Raw genomic sequence first — 20,723 nt, 5'->3', positions numbered from 1 at the left:
CTAGCAGCAGCGAAAAAGAGGTCTCCAAAATACAGACTTAAAAACACAGTAGAAGAGACTAAAGATTCACCTAAAACCAACATATTTATTGCCTGACAACAGACAACTACCCAAGTATGGGACAGTAAAATGAGAGAAGAAACATGTATTTACAGTTCTGTGGAAATAAATTCTCAGCTTCCAACAATCTGTAGTTTCTGAATTTTCTTATGCAGAGGTTGTACACCTTTGAGTATAAGGCCTTAAAATGGATCTTTAGGCTTACCTAATAAATATTTGTTCAAAATGAACTTTTTCTATTTGTTAATTTGTTTTAACAATGTTGTATTAAGTTCAGGTAAATTCCTCCTCTACAGTAAAGAAACATGGACTCCTATACATTTTCTTCTTACAGTAATTTAGCTTTAGGTAAGAGAAAAAGAAAAATAATTTGCATTTTTCACAAAACCATTATTTCCAGAAATATTTATTTATATTTGAGAGCTACTGTAAATAAGTGAGACGTTTCATTCATTGATGAGCTAAACTAACACCAGCATCAGTTTTCCGAACAAATTAGTGTTAATATTAATATGCACCACTAGATATGAGTACTGTTACTTGGATAACTGCAGTCAATTAGAGAAAGGAAAATCTTTTCTGAAGAAGAAAGATCAGGATGAAAAAGAAAATTACTTACTGTAGAAACACTATTTCTATTCTTCAGTATATTACTTCTACTTATTTTATCCATTCTCCCTGAAAACGGCCTAAGACACTTACTAGGCTCATGGAAAATTTTAAAGCAATATATTATTCTATCAAAACAACACTTGAACAGATCACAATCACGAGCAAAGCTACCGATAATATTAATTTCAAAAACAAACTATTTTTCCTAACAAGAACTAGGCAATACAGAACTATTAAATAAAAACTTTGAAGCTTTGAAGCTCTCTGTGGGAATAAAAAGATTATTTTGAGATTGCTGCATTCAAACTTAACAATCTCTGTTTTCAAGAATTATATTAAAAGTTTGTATTTTGTGCAAGTTTTCTGGTTTTAGGTCCAGGTAGACAGAATTGTTGAAAAGGAAAATCTCCATAGAAGTCTTGATGTTACTCTTCTGAGTTTAGTATTACTACAAAAGACCAACTTTTCTAAGCACTGAATTAGATCACACTAACCATGACAGACAGAAAACTTAAACTAGTAAGTACATTGTTAAAAAAACCCAACAACAAACAAGCTGTGCTGGGAATCCAACCTTGTTAAAATACACAGACACAATTAAAGGTAAACAGGTTTTGAAACATTGTTTGGTTTACAGAGGGCAGACTAATAAATAAGAACTTGACACACCACATGCGTCAGATCTCGAATTGTTATTTGCTAAAACGTCAGATAAACTGGTGGACCTGATAGCATAAACAACAACAAACTTAAAATTCTACTACAATGAACACTGTAAATAGACTGTTAGTGAAGTATTTGTCTTCTGTATTTTTAAAAGGTTGTTTATAAATAAAGCTAGAGGAAACGGATTAATGCAAAGATGTATGCCATTTATTCATGTGAACTTGGAAAAACAAGAGTCGTCATTATTTTCTATCATCCTTCTGATTGAAAAGTAATTTCTTTTCTTCCTTTATTTTCTTTTTTGATTTTGCTTTTTTCAAGTTGTTCTGTATGAGTGCTGAATGATGTATAATAATTTAAATATGTTTTAGATTTGGAGAGCGGATGTGTGTTTATAAAGATGTGATTTGAAAATGTTAAATTTGAGATCTTTGTAGGAAATTTGTATTGCACACAGAACTGTATTCTATTTACAGAAACTGATTCCATCTGTTTAGGTCTGATTAGGCTTAATTTTTCGACACAGAGAAAAACATAAGTGTTGTGAACTTAACTATATTGTTTCTAGACTCTCTATATTTACTTAACTGTGAAAGAGCCTCATTAACCAGCTTTTAATGCAAGTATGTGGAGTCAGAGTACGTAATAATTATTTAGATATATTAAAAAGTTTATACACTAAAACTATAGTTTTTCTGGTTTCAGTGTTTCCCTTCTCAGGGAAATAACAGAACTATTTTTGTTGCCTTTTTTTTTTTTGCATTATTTCTCATGTTCAGAGAGAAGCAATGATTTCACAGTGCCATATGTCTACAGATTGAAGTGTACTGTTTTGAGAGACAGTCAGTTAACAAATCATACTTTCATTAATACAATCACTATTGGAATACTTCTCAATAAGTTTTCAGACCTAGTTTTTTATTACCACAATGTAATAAATGACAGTGATATAAAGGAGTACAGCAGACTGGCAAACATTGAATCATGAAGTCTTTTTCCAGGTAAAACAATTTCCTTAAATATAATCAAATAAAGTTCTTCATGGACTTTAACATATTTAAAATTTTATTCTGCATAGAATATAGTGTATATATAGTTCTTTTATAGAACTATAAACTGAGTTGCTAGCTTGCCCAAGTGGAAGCACCATGAAAAAGCTTTTTTTCTGACCTGGATAAGTTGAGTGATCTAGTTTAGAAAAGCACTACAAATAGCCATATCGGCTGAACTGAAGGAGTAGTTAATTGCAAGGAGTTAGGAAAAGATAGCCAGGGTGAGAACTTCTTAAATTGGCTTTTAAAGATTCTTAAACTGAAGCTAGAATTTCACTGAGCAGGCTGAAAAACTTTTTTTAAATCATGTGAAATTTTCTATCCTCAAATATATAGTCCTGCTGATTCTTAAAACCACCTAAAAAAAAAGAATACAGACTTTTCCTTTTTCAAACAAGTTTTCTGAGTTGGTTTGTAGGTTTTTTTCAAAAAAATAAATTCCTATCTCATTAGAATATTTAGAAATTGAATTAATAAGGACCTGGCTCAATTCTGGGTATGGTTACACCTTTCTTCTATGACCTGAGGTAAATATTTCTCAATCCTCTTGTAAAGCAGAGTTATTATTTTTCTTTCATCCTTCTGTCTCTTTTATTTAAACAGAATCTGTCCAGTGCAAGAAGTGTATCTTACCATGTATCTGTAGCGCACCTTTTAGAAAAAGGCAAACACTATTCCAAGCCTTTATGCCCTTCTGTAATGTAAATGACAATAATTATTATTGCAAGTGCAATAATAATTACTGCAGATTAAGAACACTATTCTTAATCACCTATGAATTTCCACACAGAGGACAAAGCAGTAGCTTTCATTTATGAAACACTAAAAGGCTAGGGAAACTATTTCTCAAACTGCTTCTCTTTGTAAACTGTCATTACCACATATCAGAGATGCGGTAAGAAACAGAGGATTTTACCTAAGGGTCTGTTGGACGTAATTCATTGCTTTATTTACTTAGCAATATCCTATATTCTCTGACTTTCTAGTTGTGCTCCTTTGTTTTTGAGAGGTAGGGATTAGGGACAATGCAAAGCTTACAAATTTCTCTGACGCACTAGCTGGTTTCATTTTGTGGGTAAGGGTGGTTTGCGACGGATGACTCAAAGTATTAACAAGAAAACACAGTGCTGTCACCGAGTACTTTTATTCTGATTCAAATTAAAATAGATATCAAAAGGATAAGCAAAAATCAGAGGTTGAACTGCTGATGTCATGAACATTCCCAAATTAAGCACACAGATTATTTCAGGACTTATTTACATCTCTGGTGATGTTAGAACGATCATCAGTACTACTTGCTTCAGAAATGCTACAAACGAACTGCAGCAGTTCCTTTCTACATAAGGAAATACACTTTGGACACAACCTTACTCAGGGCTCAGCTTTACTCACCTCAACATACGAGATGGGAAATATTCCTATCTTGTCAGCCAACATTCCTTCTGCCCAGTTTTCATCCACTCGGCGAATTACAGTCAGAACATCGTCCTGCGTGAACATGCAGTGATTATGTCTCCCTGCTCCAGTTAAATTTCTAATTTAATTTCCCTCCCTAGCACGTGGCTAATCAGAGAGGGCAGTACAGTACATGGAAAAGAACTGGTACAGATGGCATTTCATAATATGAACATGCAGCCTTTGCAGTCGAAGGGGAATCCAGCTGCTCCGTTGCCTATTTTGCTGGATGTCGGCTAACTATCCACAACTCACCTCAGCCATTTGAGCTGGACTTTAGCAACAGACTTCCCACGACGTTCAGTCTGTTGTCTTCTATCAGCCTCCTTTTAAGTCCTAGCATTAAGCAACAGAACCTCAATCTTCCTACGTCTCAAGTGACTCATTACCTAACCTTCCTAGATGTTGTCCTCTTACCCATGTAAGAATGCTAGTAACTGATTAAACTTTTTAGATACACTCTGAGCTTTTTCAAACATAGATTTTAGACCATCAGATTAAAAGTTTTACTGGTACATTAAACACTGTTCTCTCTACACTGAAATACATAATTATTTCATGTTTAATTTAAAAAGTTTGGAAGCACATATCCATTCAAGACTGCAGATTAAAAAACCCAAATATACAGTTTGCCAACAATTTCATTGAAATTCACAAGTTAATACCAATCACCCTTGACAGTGCTACTGTTCTGTTTAGTGAAAAACAGTTCGTCCATATGCATTTGCGCTGATTTCATGAAAAGGGTTAAAGTCTTTTGCTTTTATGCTTTTAGCCATTCTTTCCATTTTTAATAACTAAATGCAGAGCGAAAACATGATTAGTTTACACTTTATCTTGTAATATTTTTGTGAAATTTGATAAGCTACCAGAAACTGAAAAATAGCTCTGATTTCTATTAAAATCTGATTTCATTTTGTGCTTTGCAAGAGGGAAAGTTACAGCAGAAATGAAGTAAGAGGAAATGTAATATTTTTCAAAAGGCAATTAGTAATACTGCAAAGCTCAGTTGTACTTTGAGTCTAATAACTAGATCCTAAAAGATCACTTACTAAAAGCAAAACTGAAAATTAATATATACTTCAACAATAAAAATAGGTGTTTCTCTTCAAGATGGAGCACATTTAATTTATAGTAGTTAATTTCTCATAAATTGAGAACATTTAATAGTATAATTATGAAAAACTGCATTCTCGAAAATAAAACCCAGAGAGAAATTATATATAATCTAGGAGGAGAAGGAAGGTAAGACTGCTGTTTACAAGAGAAATACCTGTAGAATTACTTGCCCTCATTTTTTCATATTTGTGCAGATCCATTTAAAAAAAACATGTAGACAAGACTATGGAACATTAATCATACTAACTCTCAGCCAAATCAATGAATAATTATAAAACTAAAATACTAACATTACTTTGTTTTTACCTTTGAAAATGGTAAACAGTCTTTATCTGCTTCCTTGTCTTTTACTTCAAAGTCATAAAGTGCTTTGCACTGAGGCGGAGGTTGAGGTAAAGGTTTAATAATCTGAACAAAGTTGGTAGGGAAAAAGCCATGGACACCATTGACTTCTCCATGGTACCAGTTTTCATCCACCTGTCGACGTAAAATGATGATGTCTCCTTTACTGAATTTAAGATCTCCCGGTTCCTTTCCCTCGTAGTTATACAATGCTTTGGCACATGGTAACTGAGGTACACCCTAGAGAAAATAAAAAGGCACTGGAATTAGAGATGTGTTACTAAATTGGAGTTATACAACATTCCTTGGGAGACTATGAATGAAAATAAATGCATAAAACTGCAAAGTAAAAATATTCACAGTAAAATTATTTTGTTCAACTGATTTTTCCCCAAACACATAGGTAAAGCTTGAGAGCTGTATAACCTTAACATCCTTTTTGTTAAATTTCATGCTGATTTTCAGTAATCCTGAATTACTACTAGACAAAAGAAGAGGCAAAACAAAAACGGCAATGTTTTGACCCTGGTGTCCAAATTCATTAAGTTTATCGGTTAAACAATTCAAAGATAATTACTGGAAAATATCCTGACCAGAGCGTTTGAGAGATCTAACCGAACAACGCTGCAAAGACAAATACAGCGCTACGATCACAAATTTGCTGTAAAGCACGTACGGCATGCTTTCCGCTTGCCTGGCTTGCTTATTATTTTTTTTCCACCGTAGCTATTTCACGGGCACAGGACGCCCGTATGAAGACATACCGGAGGTGTTTACCAGACTGAAAGAACAAATCTCATTGTATTAGAGGCAATGGATTAGTTGCGCGTGTAAAATAGAGTTGAAAATATCCCTTAGCAATAAGCATGCAAACGAAACCGGAGCAGGCTAGGAGCAACTTATGTGAGCGCGACGTACTGCATTGCCAAAGAGCCCATCAGTTTCTCGTTGTTTAACTGTTCGAATCGGGTGTCTCGTTCCCAGGCAATGGTTACGGACAGACAGACGGCTGAAGGACGCGGCAGGGAAAGGGAGCGAGCGCCCTGCCCTGCAGCAGCGCGCGAGGGCCGACGTCGGGGCTCCCGGTCCGCCGCCGCGCGCCCGTGGGCGCCCCGAGCCAGAGGCGTCCCCGGGAGAGGAGGCCCCGGGGACGCGCTGAGCCGGAGTTTACGTCTGGTTGAGTCTCCCACTTGGCTAGACACGACAGGAAGGCTTTGGAAGAAGAAGTTTGCAGCTACCATTTACCCTCACAGCTCTTTGAGAAAGCAAAAACAAAAACAAAAAGCCCTCCAGAAGCCATTTTAGGAAATTAAAATATAAAACCCAGAAAGATACTATGTAAAATAGATTTCTTAGTATTATTGCCTCAGTTATCCTTACACATAAATACTTAAACATCTAAAGCCACTGCTTACATACAAGCCGCTTGTATTCATTTTTTAGTTAAGACATGGATACAGATGCATTTCACATGTGAGACTCCTTTGAAGAAAATAAAATTAGTAATATCTGGTAACGTCAAAATCAACAGAGTAACAAGACTATGGAAAAAGTGCATACACACGCATTTATATCAGACTAGACACCAGGCTCAGGTAGAGTTCTCCCAGCTCAGGTACTTCATCTTAAAAACCTACAGCATTTGCTTATAACGTTCCTGTTTGGATTTATGCTTTGTCTTTGGTCATCTTATTTATAACTTTTTTCCTTTCTTTTTTTTTTTCTTTTTTTAATGGCCAATACGCAACTGTATGTATTTTTCACAAGCTTAAGCCAAGATAAACTTACGCCAGCACAGAAACACGAGCTCTGTTTTCCTTTCAAAATGAGCAGAAGCCCAAATGTAAAATGCTTAAACTGGCATAAAACAAGGCTCATTGTACAGCTTATTTCACTTCTAGAACCAGAATAAGCTAAAGTAGCAAAAATACTTCCCCTCTCCAAAAAAAAAAAAAAAAAAAAAAAAAAAAAAAAAAAAAAAAATCCGTACCCCTGTCCAAGGACCTGACTTCCTCGGGCAGGGGCTCAGCTGCACCTTTCTTTCCTCTCGCGCCTGCTCCCTGCTCCGCTGCTGCTGCCTCTGCCAAGCAGGGAACCACACTGTTCCCCTGCTGCTATACCAGGACCTGGGCTTCCCGGGCTCCCTGTGAACCAGCCGAATTTACCCAGAATATCTACCCAATTTTCACCTATTTCAGATTCCCAGACCCTCAAGTTTTTTCCAAGAAGCCAGGCAGCTTTCCTGCACCCGTACTGTTCATCTTCACGGAAATACAGAAGAAGAGAAGATTTCTGGAACTGTTCATATGACAAGAGCAAAGCTCTAACACCCTCCAAAAACGCTGCCCTCCTCAGACACCTCAGCAGTAGTTTGTATCTCTAGCTTTTTTTTTAAGTACCCCTGACTTTCCTGAAAGAAGTCTCTCTCTAAACTAAGGACCGTATTTTTTTTGATCTCTTTGATCAAGAGGGTCTTCAATAATCATCAGTTCTTTGCAATTTTATTAAAGGTAGAGAAATGATTTGCCTTCATCTGTCTTTTTCTTATTTCCTTCTCTGAATCGTTTTTCTCCTAAACCAAACCAATTGCATTATAAACAGGATGAAAAAATAATTAGTACAGAACACTTCCAAAACCTCCAGTCGCACCGCAATCACTAAGGCAATAATTCCAATATTGTAAAGGTACTTTGACCAGCATAGCATATGTTTTTCCAAAGAACCAGTATTTTAAAACATAACTAGGTCGCCAAGAAAAGCTGCCTTTACATAGAAAGGTGTTTGTTAATATGCTGCAGTTGACTCTATCGGTCAACTTGTTTGCCAGGGAGATTTGGATTGAGTGATTTTCCTCTCCTCCATGCCTTCTCTACTGCGTGCAGGTATACTTGAGGTTTCAATTCAGACTGCCATTCAGAAAACCTTTTCAAATACAGTATTGCTTCTCTTAATCACCTCGTTCCTTCTCCTTCACCTTGTTACTTCTTGACTCAGATCTTCCCATTGCACTAGCATTTTTTTCTGTTTTGTTTTTAATCTCAGAGCAATCCTTGACTGTATTTTTCCTTTCTCACCTTCTCTGGCTTTTATGAAGCTGCCCAGTTCTATGTGCAAAAACATCCCATTTCGTACCTACAGTTTTTGCATCTCTTCCATCTTGTCAGCTCCAACTCACGTTTTTAAGTCTTAACCTAAAACCATCTGATCTGTGCTGGTTTGAATGCCATTTCTTTTGTTTCAGTCTCCTTTGTTCTTTCTGTACCTGCATTTAAGTTTTCATGTATTTTGAGACATAGAGCTTATAAGAATACTTTACTGAAGATTTTCTTAAACTGCTTACATTAATATACACAAATAGGATTTCCTTCCAAAGGAAGGAAACGTGCTTACTATGCTAAGCTATACATACACTGCTGTCATCTGAACAGATTAAATATTCAGTTTTACTGAACACACCCACCTACAGGCTTTAACATTTGAAACTGTAAGTCTTTCTATTTGTTTTTTAAGAGTTCCAGAATTCAAAGGGTTTCAGTAATCCAAGAACAACATGAAACGTTGGCTCCCGGCATTTATTTTGCTCACCTACAGAATAACTCACAGAAAGTCAGATTTGTTCAAAGAAAGGCTGGAACTGAGGTGTTATTAATGTACACCTAACACTGAATCACCAGTGCAGTCAAATGTACTGCTTACTTTATCATCCCAGCTTTCCTAGAAGACCGAAGACCGCAGAGGTCACCAGGGTGAATCAAATGATTTTCAGCTACAGAGCTTCTAAAGTATCTTTCCAATGGATGCTAAAAACGAGAGACGTTTCTACGTCAGAAGGTGGCTCAAGCTGTCAGTATACTCTAGTAACAACACAAAAACCCCTTCGGTATTAGCTCATACAACTTGCTATTGCTCTCCTGAACACAAGGTGACAGTTGATTTTTATGACAATTTACTAGATTTAGGAAGTGAGTAATATTAATGTTTATTTATTTCTATTAGTTCCTAATGATTTATTTGTACTAAATTTCATTGTTCTCAACGAATAACCACACATTTGACTTAAAACAGTAAGACTTGTAATTGTTTTGAAATGCCATATTTAAATTTTAAATTTGTTTAGCCTCAACTTAGCATAATTTGATTTTCATAGAGATTTTTTTTAAAAATCAAACAAGGAGAAACAATCTGTAAAGATTCTAGGTTCTTGGTACACGGAAGAATTGGGCAACATTTTATAACCATTTCACCCAACCATCCAGTTAAAGTTTACTGAGTAGACCTGCAAAGCTTCTCTGCTACTAGCTAACTTCGTCATAGAAAATTAAATTCTCTCTGTACTAGTGCTTACACTTGATAACCTAGACCAGTGCTAACTCTAAACGGAATATAGATGACATATCAGAATACTATGAAAGCCTGATTTTAATGTCCTGGTTTCAGTCACCTAACGCAGATCAGAGTTACTTGCATTCCTAGATCCTTTTGACTACCCAACTCTTCAGCTCTCTATCAGTTAGTTTTGCTCTTGCTAACTTCTCAGGGAAGGCTTGGAGAACCCCTATATTTTGCAGCAGAAGGGCAGCTCCTCTGATTTCAACAGCATTTTTATATGAACTTTTGAAGTAAGCCACCAATGGCCTACTAAAAGCGATTAAGTCGGTGTATGAAAAGTCCTTTTTGCTTCCTCTGTCTCAGCTGCTTTTACCATACACTGGAAGAAAACAGTTTGGCAATTTTTCCTCGTCCGATGTCAAGGAATAAAGACAAGGTTGTTTAACGCAAGTATGAGAAAGTCTCTCGCACAAAGCTGTTCTGAAATGAAAAGCCGAAATACAGTAGAACGAAAGGAATTCAGAAATGCTGCCTGGAGGCCTGAACAACCAGACTAATAACAGGGAAGGTTAGAAGGGGACGTTCAAAAAGCTCCCCGAAGGCTGTCGGTCTAGTCGTTTGCCGCGCGATACTTGCGTTTTCAATGTTCTCGTGATTAAGAAATGAGCTGCTTCTGAACGCTAGCTTTTTTGCTTTGCCCATCTGAAATCCAAACCTCTCAGCTACTTGCTTTTGCAGATTTTGTTAGATAAAGAAATTCTGAACAGTTTCCACTAAACCAAGTCCTGAAAATAATCAGAGAAGTAATCAAAAAAGCAGGGAAAAGGGAAAAGAAGAAAATAATTATGCTCTGCAAATTGTATGTTCCCAATTATTTTAATTATATGTATTTCACAGGTCAAAGACTGGCTCGCTCTTGGGGGAGTGAGGAATAAATTTTAAAACATGTGAAATCACTCTGTAGAACAGTCAAACTTCAGAAAGACTAGGAAGATAATTATTACGGTGCAAAAGAGAATTTAGTTCCCTATTCCTATTGATTTTCAATAGGAAATCCAAAGATCATTAGACAATTTTTAAATTCTTAAAAACATTTTGAGTAGTTGTTTACTAAAAGCCATTTTGTTCGGAGGAAAAAGAAATCTTTGTAAGAACATAAACAAAACAAAACAAAAATCTGCTCCTATAAGCTATTACATCAAAGCCATTACAGTCTGAAAAAGCTGTTAATCTTACGGTTTTCTCTAGGTACGTTATAACTGGTTGGTATTTGACATCTCCATAAAACTGTTAATTTTTCTGGTTCCAAAGCCACTTAAAAGAGTACAGCGGTGGCAGTGAGGATCTGCTAATCTCTTTAAGCACATCAAGCTGTTATGCAACATAATTATTCTTTGGCAGCGTATTTCATTCCATTACACTTAAACTCTTTTACCAGTAGGTTTTTCAATGCATTCTGTTTCCATGTAATGTCAGCTATGATTTCTGAAACCAGAAAACTGCATACCCCAGCAAGAAAGACACCCACACATCACGGCAAGCCGATACATACAGGAGCGGTACAACAGTGAGCCCAGGCAGCAGGACTTCCAAGTCCTACTCCGAACTGCCACTGACTAGTTATATATCCCCAAACAAATCACTCCATTTCTAAAAATGCAAGAAGCTTATCTCACAGCTATCAAGGTAATCTTCATACAGAACACCTGGACAGTGGCCCTTGGTTAAAAAACTATCAAGAACATCTACGTAGATGCAGTAGTTTATAGACTCACTAGTGCACTTCTATTTTTCTAGCTAGCTTGAGAAATCATTTCTCTTTAAAACCATAAGGCAAAAGACATTTTTTGAATTAAAAAGTGAATCAAAGGGAAATATAGAGAGAGAGAAAAAAAGCAAAAAAAGTATCACACAGAATAAAACATACGAAGGTCAAGAATCTCGCAAGGAATTGGGAAAACATTTAGAAATAACACATCTCAAGTAGCTTTTTAATGTATTATTTAACCTAATCCAGAACTATTTGATTATTCAAAACATCAGATCATTAGGTAGTACTTCTGTGTTTAGTAAGAAGCTTCATTTTACCTTGTAACCCAGTAAGCACCTTTAATAACTGTTCATTCCCTCATTCCATATCTCTTAGTGGAAGTGTGACAACTTTCTCATGTCAATACAGATATCGCTTGCCTACAGATACTGCTTGCCTTTTTTTTTTAATTAAAACTTCCATAAAATCACAAAACAATAACTACAGAAGGGACAAGAAACTCTGAAAACTATCAAAACACAAGGGCAGACCACATTTGAGTGTTACCTTCTTCCCATAAATCCATTCTTACCTGACCACTATCCTCATTTTTCACTCTGTATTTCAATTTCCACATGAATTGGAAATCACGCATACCCATCTTTGGCAACATTTTACTACTGCCTGAGTGTGTACTTACCCTGCTAACACTGATACCTGGACTTTATTCTCACTATCAAAAGCCATACATGCAATTGCACAAACAGCCAAATATCTAAATCCCAAATGGGACGTGTGTCATTTCCAGCTCCAAGTCCAAATTCAATAGTTTTCGCACAGGCCAAGAATACCCTACTTTCCCATTAGCTGCCTCCCATTAAGCCAGAGACACCAGTCCTCTTCTGCATACCTTGCCAAAAACAAAGCATCAATATATACCCAGTACCACTGAAATGAAGTATTATTCAAGAACAGACCACAGGTTTATCATTTGATATCTGCCCTACAAATTGAACAGCTAAGACATGCACCTTACAACAACTTTTGATCAGAAAGAAAAAACATTAATCCAATAAAACATTCACAAAACACCATATTCCTGTAATCCATATAACCAGTACAGCAAACATGTTTTACATGACAGCTGGTGAGAATTTCTACAGCATAAATGGTAGCTGATGAAGATACAGGGGCATAGTCAACATCAGCATTAGAGAAAGGAACTATTTTACAACGATGAGAAACATCCCTCTTCTCCTTTGTTTATTCAAGCGTCTCTCTCTTTTTTTTTCTTCTAATCACAAAAGCTTACTGCATTGGAAAGAAATAAAAAGGGGTCTACGATACTGGCAAGATCTAGAAGAGATCCCATTACCAACGTGCCACAACCAGGTGCTATGCTGGAGCAGCAGGAAGAAACGAGTAGAAATATACGTCCTCTACCAGTCCCAGCACGGCTAATCAGAAGGCATCTTTTCCATTTTTACATTAAACATAAGCTATCAATATTTGCAAAGCAGTATTTTGTATTACTGATCACATTTAAAAATCTCTCAAAAATCTGAGATGTTTAACACTACTACTTTACAAAACACATTCAGTTTGCTTACTTTAAAAAGAAGTTAATTTATCTAATGCAGAGGACTGAAACATTTGATTTAGCAACACAGCTCTGAGATACAGAAGGCTCTGTCCCTACTTGAAGGAGCTGTTATTTTAGCACAAGTATCAAAAGCTCCAGAGGTTTTAATCAGCAATGTAAAAAAATGTAGAACAATCCAGAGTATTAATCTTTTTTTTTTTCCTTTGGAGTGTGAAGATAAACAAGTTTTGCTCACTGCAGTTTGAAAATGAACATGTTTACTTGTTGCACCAAGAAAAAGAGAGGTAATTCCAGGTGTAAAGACACATTACACAAGGGGGAGGGCAGGGGGAGGAGAGATGAAATTGCCCAGAGCAGCTTTTAGGCAGCTCTGAAGCTGAGGAGTTTGAACATGATACAGAAGGAGCAAAGCCAGCAAATGACTCTGAACAAGGGAGTGACTTCGCCAGATTATTCTTGGTGAGATCAGCATGAAGAAATGTTCCTTTAATCTCTCAAATAGCCTGCTGCCAAAAACAGGGCAATAGCAAAAAACAGTGTTGCAGATGAAGAGACTGTCGTGCTTTTTGAAGAATACCTATCAAGCTTGACAGGTATGACTTTTTATCTGAGCATGTTTTGCTTTCCATTATGCTCAAGTGTTAATGTATTCCCTGCCAAAACAGTGCAAGATTGGAAATTAAAGACTCTTGTCAATGATATAAAAAAGTTGTAACACACAGCTCTCCTATTTGAATTTGATTTTTAAAAAATTAAGAGAACATCAAACATTTTATTACTTTACAAGAAAATGTCTTCTAGGTTTATTTCTTGACAATTTCACTGTTTCATAAAGATTCAGGTGCTTTTCCAATCTTCTGGACTAATAACTTTCTTCTAAGGTATCATATGCAAACTCTTTTTGCCAGGATTTGGAGGAACTTTTGGTAAGTTTGCTTGGGAACCAATAGCATGTCTCCTTCTCCTGAAATCCTTCTGGAGCCAAGTTAATTGGCTTTAACATACAGCCTTGAAATAGTCCCTTGCCTACTGTGAAAAGGTGCTAATTTTAGCTGTCTCCAATATACAGAAATATATGTAACCTGCATGCACAGAGTAAATTACAGACTTCATTTGCTGCTCATTTTTTACTTAATCTTTCAAAATCTCTTGCCTCAAAACTTTCTGGAATAAAATTTTTATTTCAAACACTTTATGATACTCTAGTTGAAGCAGCTGTTTGGCCTTTTTTAAAAAAGGCAACTGATCCTAGCTGAATTATGCATTTGTTGTAAAATAAATGTTCCTGCATGCCTGTCATTATAGCAAAAGGCTGACTGAGCACAGAAGAACATTACATCAACATTCATCTCTTGTGCAGTGACAAGCTGCAGTTTGCCCCTCACATATATTTCGGTTGGACTGTAAAAGCAGACAAGCAGCCTGGCTAAAATGAGCCTTCCTCTGCACATAGTACTGCTAAAAAAGACTTGAATCCATAAAGTATATTGAAACAGAGAGCACTATTTCATTAAATCTGATAAACCCTGCGTATTTGCTCGAGTATATTTCAGCATGACAGTATTAGTGTAGAACACAAAACCAAGCTGCCTGTCTGGAGTTCACTCAGGTCTGAATTGGTGCATGGACCTATCTTCCACCACCACACTTCCTTTTGCTGTCCTTGCACCTTAAGAAGCCCTTCTCGCTGGCCTTCGCTAGCACCACTGGTTTCAATTCTGCTCAAATTCCGGCTTCCTTAATCCCACTCCTACCAGCTCATGCTTTCTGCATTGCTCCAGCATAGTCTGTCCCCACTTCTGCTATCCCTATGCTTGCTTTAGTGAAGAGAGCTCAGCTTGGTGAACCCCATGTCCTCCAGTATGCTTGACTCCCACGCAGCAGCCTGCGCTGCCCCCCTATCTGCGGCTCCTCAAAGATCTAGCAGCTCTCCTGGGTCCTGATGTGACTCTGCTACCGTACCCAGCAAACACATTCCCAGGAAATTCCTACGTGTGACTACCACTGTGAAGTACTGTAGAAAATCGGAGTTCACTTTTTCATGTTTACTAGCCCCTTATTCCACTAACAGTTTCCATTGACTTTGAGAGGAAGCTAATTCTTAAGGTATTAAACCCACTTACTTTGGCAGAACTCGGCCAAATTCTCTCCCAAACTGCCTAGCTCTAGAATGTCCTTAATTACATAGGTGTGCTTAAATTTTACAGTAACTGTCTGTTCAAATATATCAAAGTCTCTCATTATTTTTAAAATCTTTCATTATTCATATAAGCTCCATGGTCAGAGGCAGGACGAGTTACTTAAGGGGTACATAAAGCAGAACTGGATCTTGAAAGGATTTTCCATTTTACTTTCAAATGCAGTTCTTCGTACAAGCTTTTATTACTATTTAAGCAGTACAGGTGAAAAAAGGTAAGAAACACTAAGAAATAAGAGGTTTACATCAAGAAGATGACCCATGCACCTCTCAGTTCTTCAACACAGAAAAATTACCAAAACATCGATCCAAGGAAGTCTATTCAGTCTGCATGTGCTTGCAGAACAGATTTCATGTTGCACCACCAGCTAGAAGCATTTTAACTACTTAAATGAAAGTTTTTTCACCAACTCTGCATTCATTCAGGAATGAAAAGGAACTTTAAAAATAACAGATCAAATATTAGTCTGCTATGTTAGCATAGATTAAATCTGTCTGTGATTTCAGCTGGGAATCCTTGCCTCCTCTTTTTGTATTTAGTAGACACTGCCTTGAAATGGTAAGCGTTGAGTGTTATATGCCATACACAAAAAAGCCTCTTCTTCAGAGAAGTCCTCTATTCCATAATACACATCCTTTCTACTTCAAATGACAATTTAGTACTGGTTCTACCCTGTTGTTGTACAAGTTCTTCTAAAAACCCTTTGTCTCTCCAAACGTTGAGAGAGCTTTATAGTCTTTTTATAAAATAGTCTGAAATATCTCTTGGATTTGTACCACAATTACCTATATATCTGTATGTGTATATATCTATAAAAGACAAATTTACACAAATTTCTAAAACTTTTTTACTCTCAAATACTTGAAAAAGCTAAAGAAGGTAACTTTTTCTGTTTGTATGCAATATAGATGGCAAGAGACGATTATGCTTTGATCCAGTTCAATGAAATTTATCATTTTTCTTCCCTGAACAGATAGCTTTAATTAGAGATAATCTGCATTAACTTATTATCAGTTATATTTACTCATAGTTACAATTTATCTGTTCATGTCATAAAGGAAAATAATATACCCCTACATAATGATTTTAATCAAGCAGCTACATGACACATTTTTAATTGGTAGCACAGTTTTATATATAGCTTTTTGATTTTGAAGCAGTCTTAAAGTGTATGAACTGCATTCCTTTTAGATGAAACTAAACAGAAGACATCCCCCAATTCATTCCCTGGAACCACAGCAGAATCAGCTCAGAGAAATACCTCTGAAAAAAATCTAGCTGTTGCTACCAAGTCCTCACTGTTTTTCCTTTATGGATCCATTCCCACTGCATTAAACTACTTACTAGTACAGATATAACCAAAGCTTTCTCAAACTAAAGATATTTTTAATCCTCTGATTATTAAATGTGATATATGCCACTATCTCAAAGTTTTATATCAGAAATTCTTTTGCAGGAAATTGTAGGCTTTCTCAATGTGCTGGGACCATGTCCTTGTGCAATTTCAACTTCTGAAACTTTTAAGGAACCTGTAAGCTCCTACTAAGTAAGATCTCCTGCTTTTGAGACTCCACAGCAAGCAGAGTAGCAGCTCCCTCCTTACATTAACAGGGAATGCATGGAATTATTATATTCCACAAATATATTCTCAAGAGTAACTTAGAAGAACTACAACTTTCTCATTTAGACAAAAAGTATTTTAATTATGCAGTTCAATCATAATGCATTACTATAAGAAAGCACAGCTTTGGTGCCAAGAGCTAAGAATCATATAGACTAATGAAAGACTGATGTCTCTAATTCTCTCTTTTAACTATTCATGCTAATGAACTGGTTGAGAACATTTGAAAAACAAAATTCAGCAGCGCTACTTCACATTTCCCTGATTCAGACTCTGACTAGGCCTCACAGAAGAAGACTCCTTGAGCAGGATATTCAAGTGGACTAGAACTCCACAACTTGTTTGCAATTTCTTGTCCCCTTTCTGTCATTTTGGTAGGACAACTCACAACTTAAGGCCCACAGCTAACAGCTAGTGTTTCTCATATCTTGTATGAAATCCTACCATACATAGTTTAGACGCACGTGTATCATAGGAGTCCAAACACTCTTAAGAACTGAGCATCTAGCAGAAGTCCTCCTAAACATTAACATGGCTCTCAGTTTAGAAATTGTTCCACTTGGCTTATTTCTGTAAGTTGGTATTGACACCAAAATACTGTCCTGAACAAAAACTTCACATATTCTTGTCAGGACAAAGCATGCAGATAGTATGATAATGCTGATATTAGGCCAATGTACATGCAGTTCTCATACACACTGAACTTTCCTGCAAGGTGAGCTCTTCAACCCACTAACTTCAGCTCAAGGTGAAACCTGCTATCATGAAAGCAACAAATTCCCAGATTTCTGATTAATTCACCTTCCTATCAACTTCTGCTGACATTCAAGTTTCTGTCTTCATTCACTCACCTCTGTTCTCCCTTTCCAGGATTTCTAGGATCAGACGTAGCCCCAGACACAGCTTTGGGAAGCACAGCACAGCAATACCAATGTATGCCATTCTGTCTAAATTTTGCTGCCTTCAGAGCTGGCTTGCAAGTCTGCCCCTATACTATCTAGTCTGAAAGCCTGCATGTAATGCTGCTTCTGCAGAGCCCATTAAGCTTCTCTTGCAGAAAATCGCTTCTTCTAGAAAGGCACCAAGTCTTAAACTGAAAACATTGACAAATGAACAAATTTGCCCCTTCATTAGGAGAATTCCACTGGCTTACCACATTGTAAAGATTTAGATGGTTCTTCATGTACTTACGAACTTCTTGGTAACTTCAGTCCATTGTTTATCATCAGTCTTCCATAACAGAAGGATCCATAATTTGTATGGATTACTTGTCCTTCTTTCCCCTACTTTTTATAAGAGACTCCTTTGTCTATTATTAATTTTTTTCATTTCTGAAACTAAACCTTTTGAATCACCAGACATATAAAGCGTCAATTATACTGAACGTAATTTACTATTTTTCTAAGCAATGACTTCATTATTACAAGTAAAATCGAATTCCTGGATTAGAAGACTATAATACTTTACAATATTTCAACACACAAATCTACATTAGTTACATTCTGTAAAAGAAAATTTTAAAGTTTTAGAAATTAACATTATATTAATACAAGATCTTCAGAAGAAGTCTCTCAAACTGAAATTCTTCAATACAATGCCCTTCTTCCTGTATATTAGTATAAGTTTTTAAGGAGTAAATCATTATTTTCATTTTTAACGGGTTAAATATTTCATTTAAAACACTGATAGTTAATCACATATATTCTCTTTTTACTCTCTTCCTCCTTTCAATCCTATTTAAGGTCTTCTTGCATTTCTCAATAGATTAACATTTCTCAAATACAAAATTATACTGATCATATTTCATAAGCTGTCAGTGATGAATCCTGGAGCAAAGTGAATCCAGATTGTAAAAATAAAGAGATTCAATGACAGTCTATTCCAAAATGCATATAAAAAACCCTTCCAATCCAACAGTATGTTTACAGTTATCTACAGATAATTTCAGTGGAAGAAATACATTTCCTATATTCTTTACATTAGTAACAACCTCTGAAAAGGTATTCTGAAATTTAGGATTTGCCAAATCAGAATGATAATACTAATGTTACCCTTAGTGTTGCTGAACAACATCAAAGTAAGCTCTCATCAATAAAATAGAAGGATCAAGTCATATCAGTACAAGCTCTGCATTTTTGCAACATTTATGCAAGAGAATTGAAATATGAATATAATTACACTTGCGCCAGTTTTCTTTTATATCCCTAATTCAGTCACATTGTTCCCAGCTTCTGTGACTTAAGTCTTTTGCTTCAGTATTTATTTCAAAACTCTAAGCTTTACATTTATTTAAATACACATTATGATGTATTTATAAGTAAATTTAAAACTCTCATACTTGTAAGAATATGCCAAAAAAAGTAATGCTGCAGTTTCAAAATCTGAAATACATACGAAAGTTACTTCAGAATTTTAATTTTAACTTTTTAAACCCTAATGAGCTTGGAGACCTCCTCCCCATTCTGAACACTGAAGAGTTGCTGGTAAGACTGACCCTAAGCAGTCTTTAACATTACTTACGAGATTTGGAATACAAGAAAAACAAGCAAACCACATACTAGCAAGTATGTTTTAAAGCATGCTTTGTCTCTTCTATAGGAAGCTCAAACCTTCCCTGTTAAGAAACTTAACTGAAATTTTCTACAGATCTCTCAGTCTTCATATATTTAAGGAAGGAAACAGTAGAATAACCATCTTGTTAATACGGTTCATAACCCTGGAATCCTCATTTTCAAAAACTGGAATACTTTCCACATGAAACTGTTTTTTTTTTTTTTTCCAGTTCCCTGAGTTCAATTCTCAGACTTCACAGACTGAGGAGGAAATCTAAAAGCAATAAAGCCATGCATTTTCTACTTAAGGACAATTTAAAATGCAACAGAAAGGCCACGGCAGCCTTTTTCACCAAAAAGCATCAAACAAAATATGAAGAAATAGAAAAATTTCTTTTTGGAACAGTATGTTGATTACCCTAAGTTTTTAATGTTTTCAAGAATTTAAGATTATGTAAGGTTTTTACAGAATTAAATTAGATTATTTCTAAATATCTCTTAATTTGATATTTACTGTTTTTTGGGAACACTGAGGAAAGTATATATCCTTGTATACTTGTATATATCCTTGTACATATCAAGGCACTTTCTTTGGGACATGTCTCCATTTTGGTTAGGCAATAGTCTGATCATGCTGCAGTATAAATTAAATTCCAGTCTTTTGGAAAAAAATGAATACGGCACCATGCTTTCGTCTCAAGTAGTTCGTTATTGTGGGCACATAACATTCATTTACTATCCACACGTCAGACAAAATACACTGAAAATACCACCTAAAGAAAATCAAAACTATTACCCCAGAATTCAAGTCTTTAAATCTACTTTAGCACCTTGCATTTAGCTTAAACTTCCGGGAAACTGTAAATAAACAGCTTAACGTCAAGGCAGCCAGAGTGGGCAAGATCACACATCCAGTGCTCCTTGCAGCTCTACTTTCCATGTTTCTCATGCATTCCATCATGCACACCATGTTCTTATTAGTATAGTTTGTAATACTTGAAAATCTGGCTTTTCCAATCAAATTATTTTGATGTTATGACAGTTTAGCAGGTCAGACTCGTAGTATGGCTTTGCCTCTCCCTGCCTTGAAAAGAGAGAGAGAGAAAGGGGGGGGGAGATGAAATTCCTAGCAGTTCATAAGCTGTTTTGCAAGAATAAACACAACTATGGCTTAAATGGCTTCTCCAAACAGACTGCTAACTAGCTAAAGTAAAAGCTTTTCCAGATGTGTAAAATGCAGTGAGCTTGGTTTCCTTAATTCTGTTTGCAGCTGATGCAAGCTTCTGTGTGAAATGCTGTTTAAACACACAAAACAACTGAAAAAATTCCTTAGCAATTCAATCCATGTCTTTAAGTTTGCCCCT

General features: G+C 36.1%; 1 protein-coding gene and 1 long non-coding RNA gene across 3 annotated transcripts in view; one reads left to right on the top strand and one right to left on the bottom strand.

Annotated features, from left to right (window-relative positions):
- The window catches only part of SH3RF1 (SH3 domain containing ring finger 1), an 84,150-nt gene that overhangs the window by 25,551 nt on the left and 37,876 nt on the right, over positions 1 to 20,723 (bottom strand). For both annotated transcript variants that reach the window (XM_062574693.1, XM_062574694.1), the window contains exons 3-4: positions 5,271 to 5,546; positions 3,783 to 3,878 (exon numbers count right to left, since the gene is read on the bottom strand). In XM_062574693.1, coding sequence (XP_062430677.1) covers positions 3,783 to 3,878; positions 5,271 to 5,546 — 372 coding nt within the window. The remainder of the gene's footprint in view (positions 1 to 3,782; positions 3,879 to 5,270; positions 5,547 to 20,723) is intronic.
- Positions 13,507 to 19,720, top strand: LOC134139907 (uncharacterized). Its single transcript, XR_009958283.1, has 3 exons — positions 13,507 to 13,581; positions 13,870 to 13,914; positions 19,590 to 19,720. It is a non-coding gene; the product is annotated as an uncharacterized LOC134139907 (long non-coding RNA).

The sequence above is a fragment of the Rhea pennata genome, chromosome 4 (genome assembly GCF_028389875.1).
Source record: "Rhea pennata isolate bPtePen1 chromosome 4, bPtePen1.pri, whole genome shotgun sequence".
In the NCBI taxonomy this organism is placed as follows: Eukaryota; Metazoa; Chordata; class Aves; order Rheiformes; family Rheidae; genus Rhea; species Rhea pennata.
The sequence above is the reverse complement of the archived record's forward strand: the minus strand, read 5'-3'. Positions and strand labels throughout refer to the sequence as shown.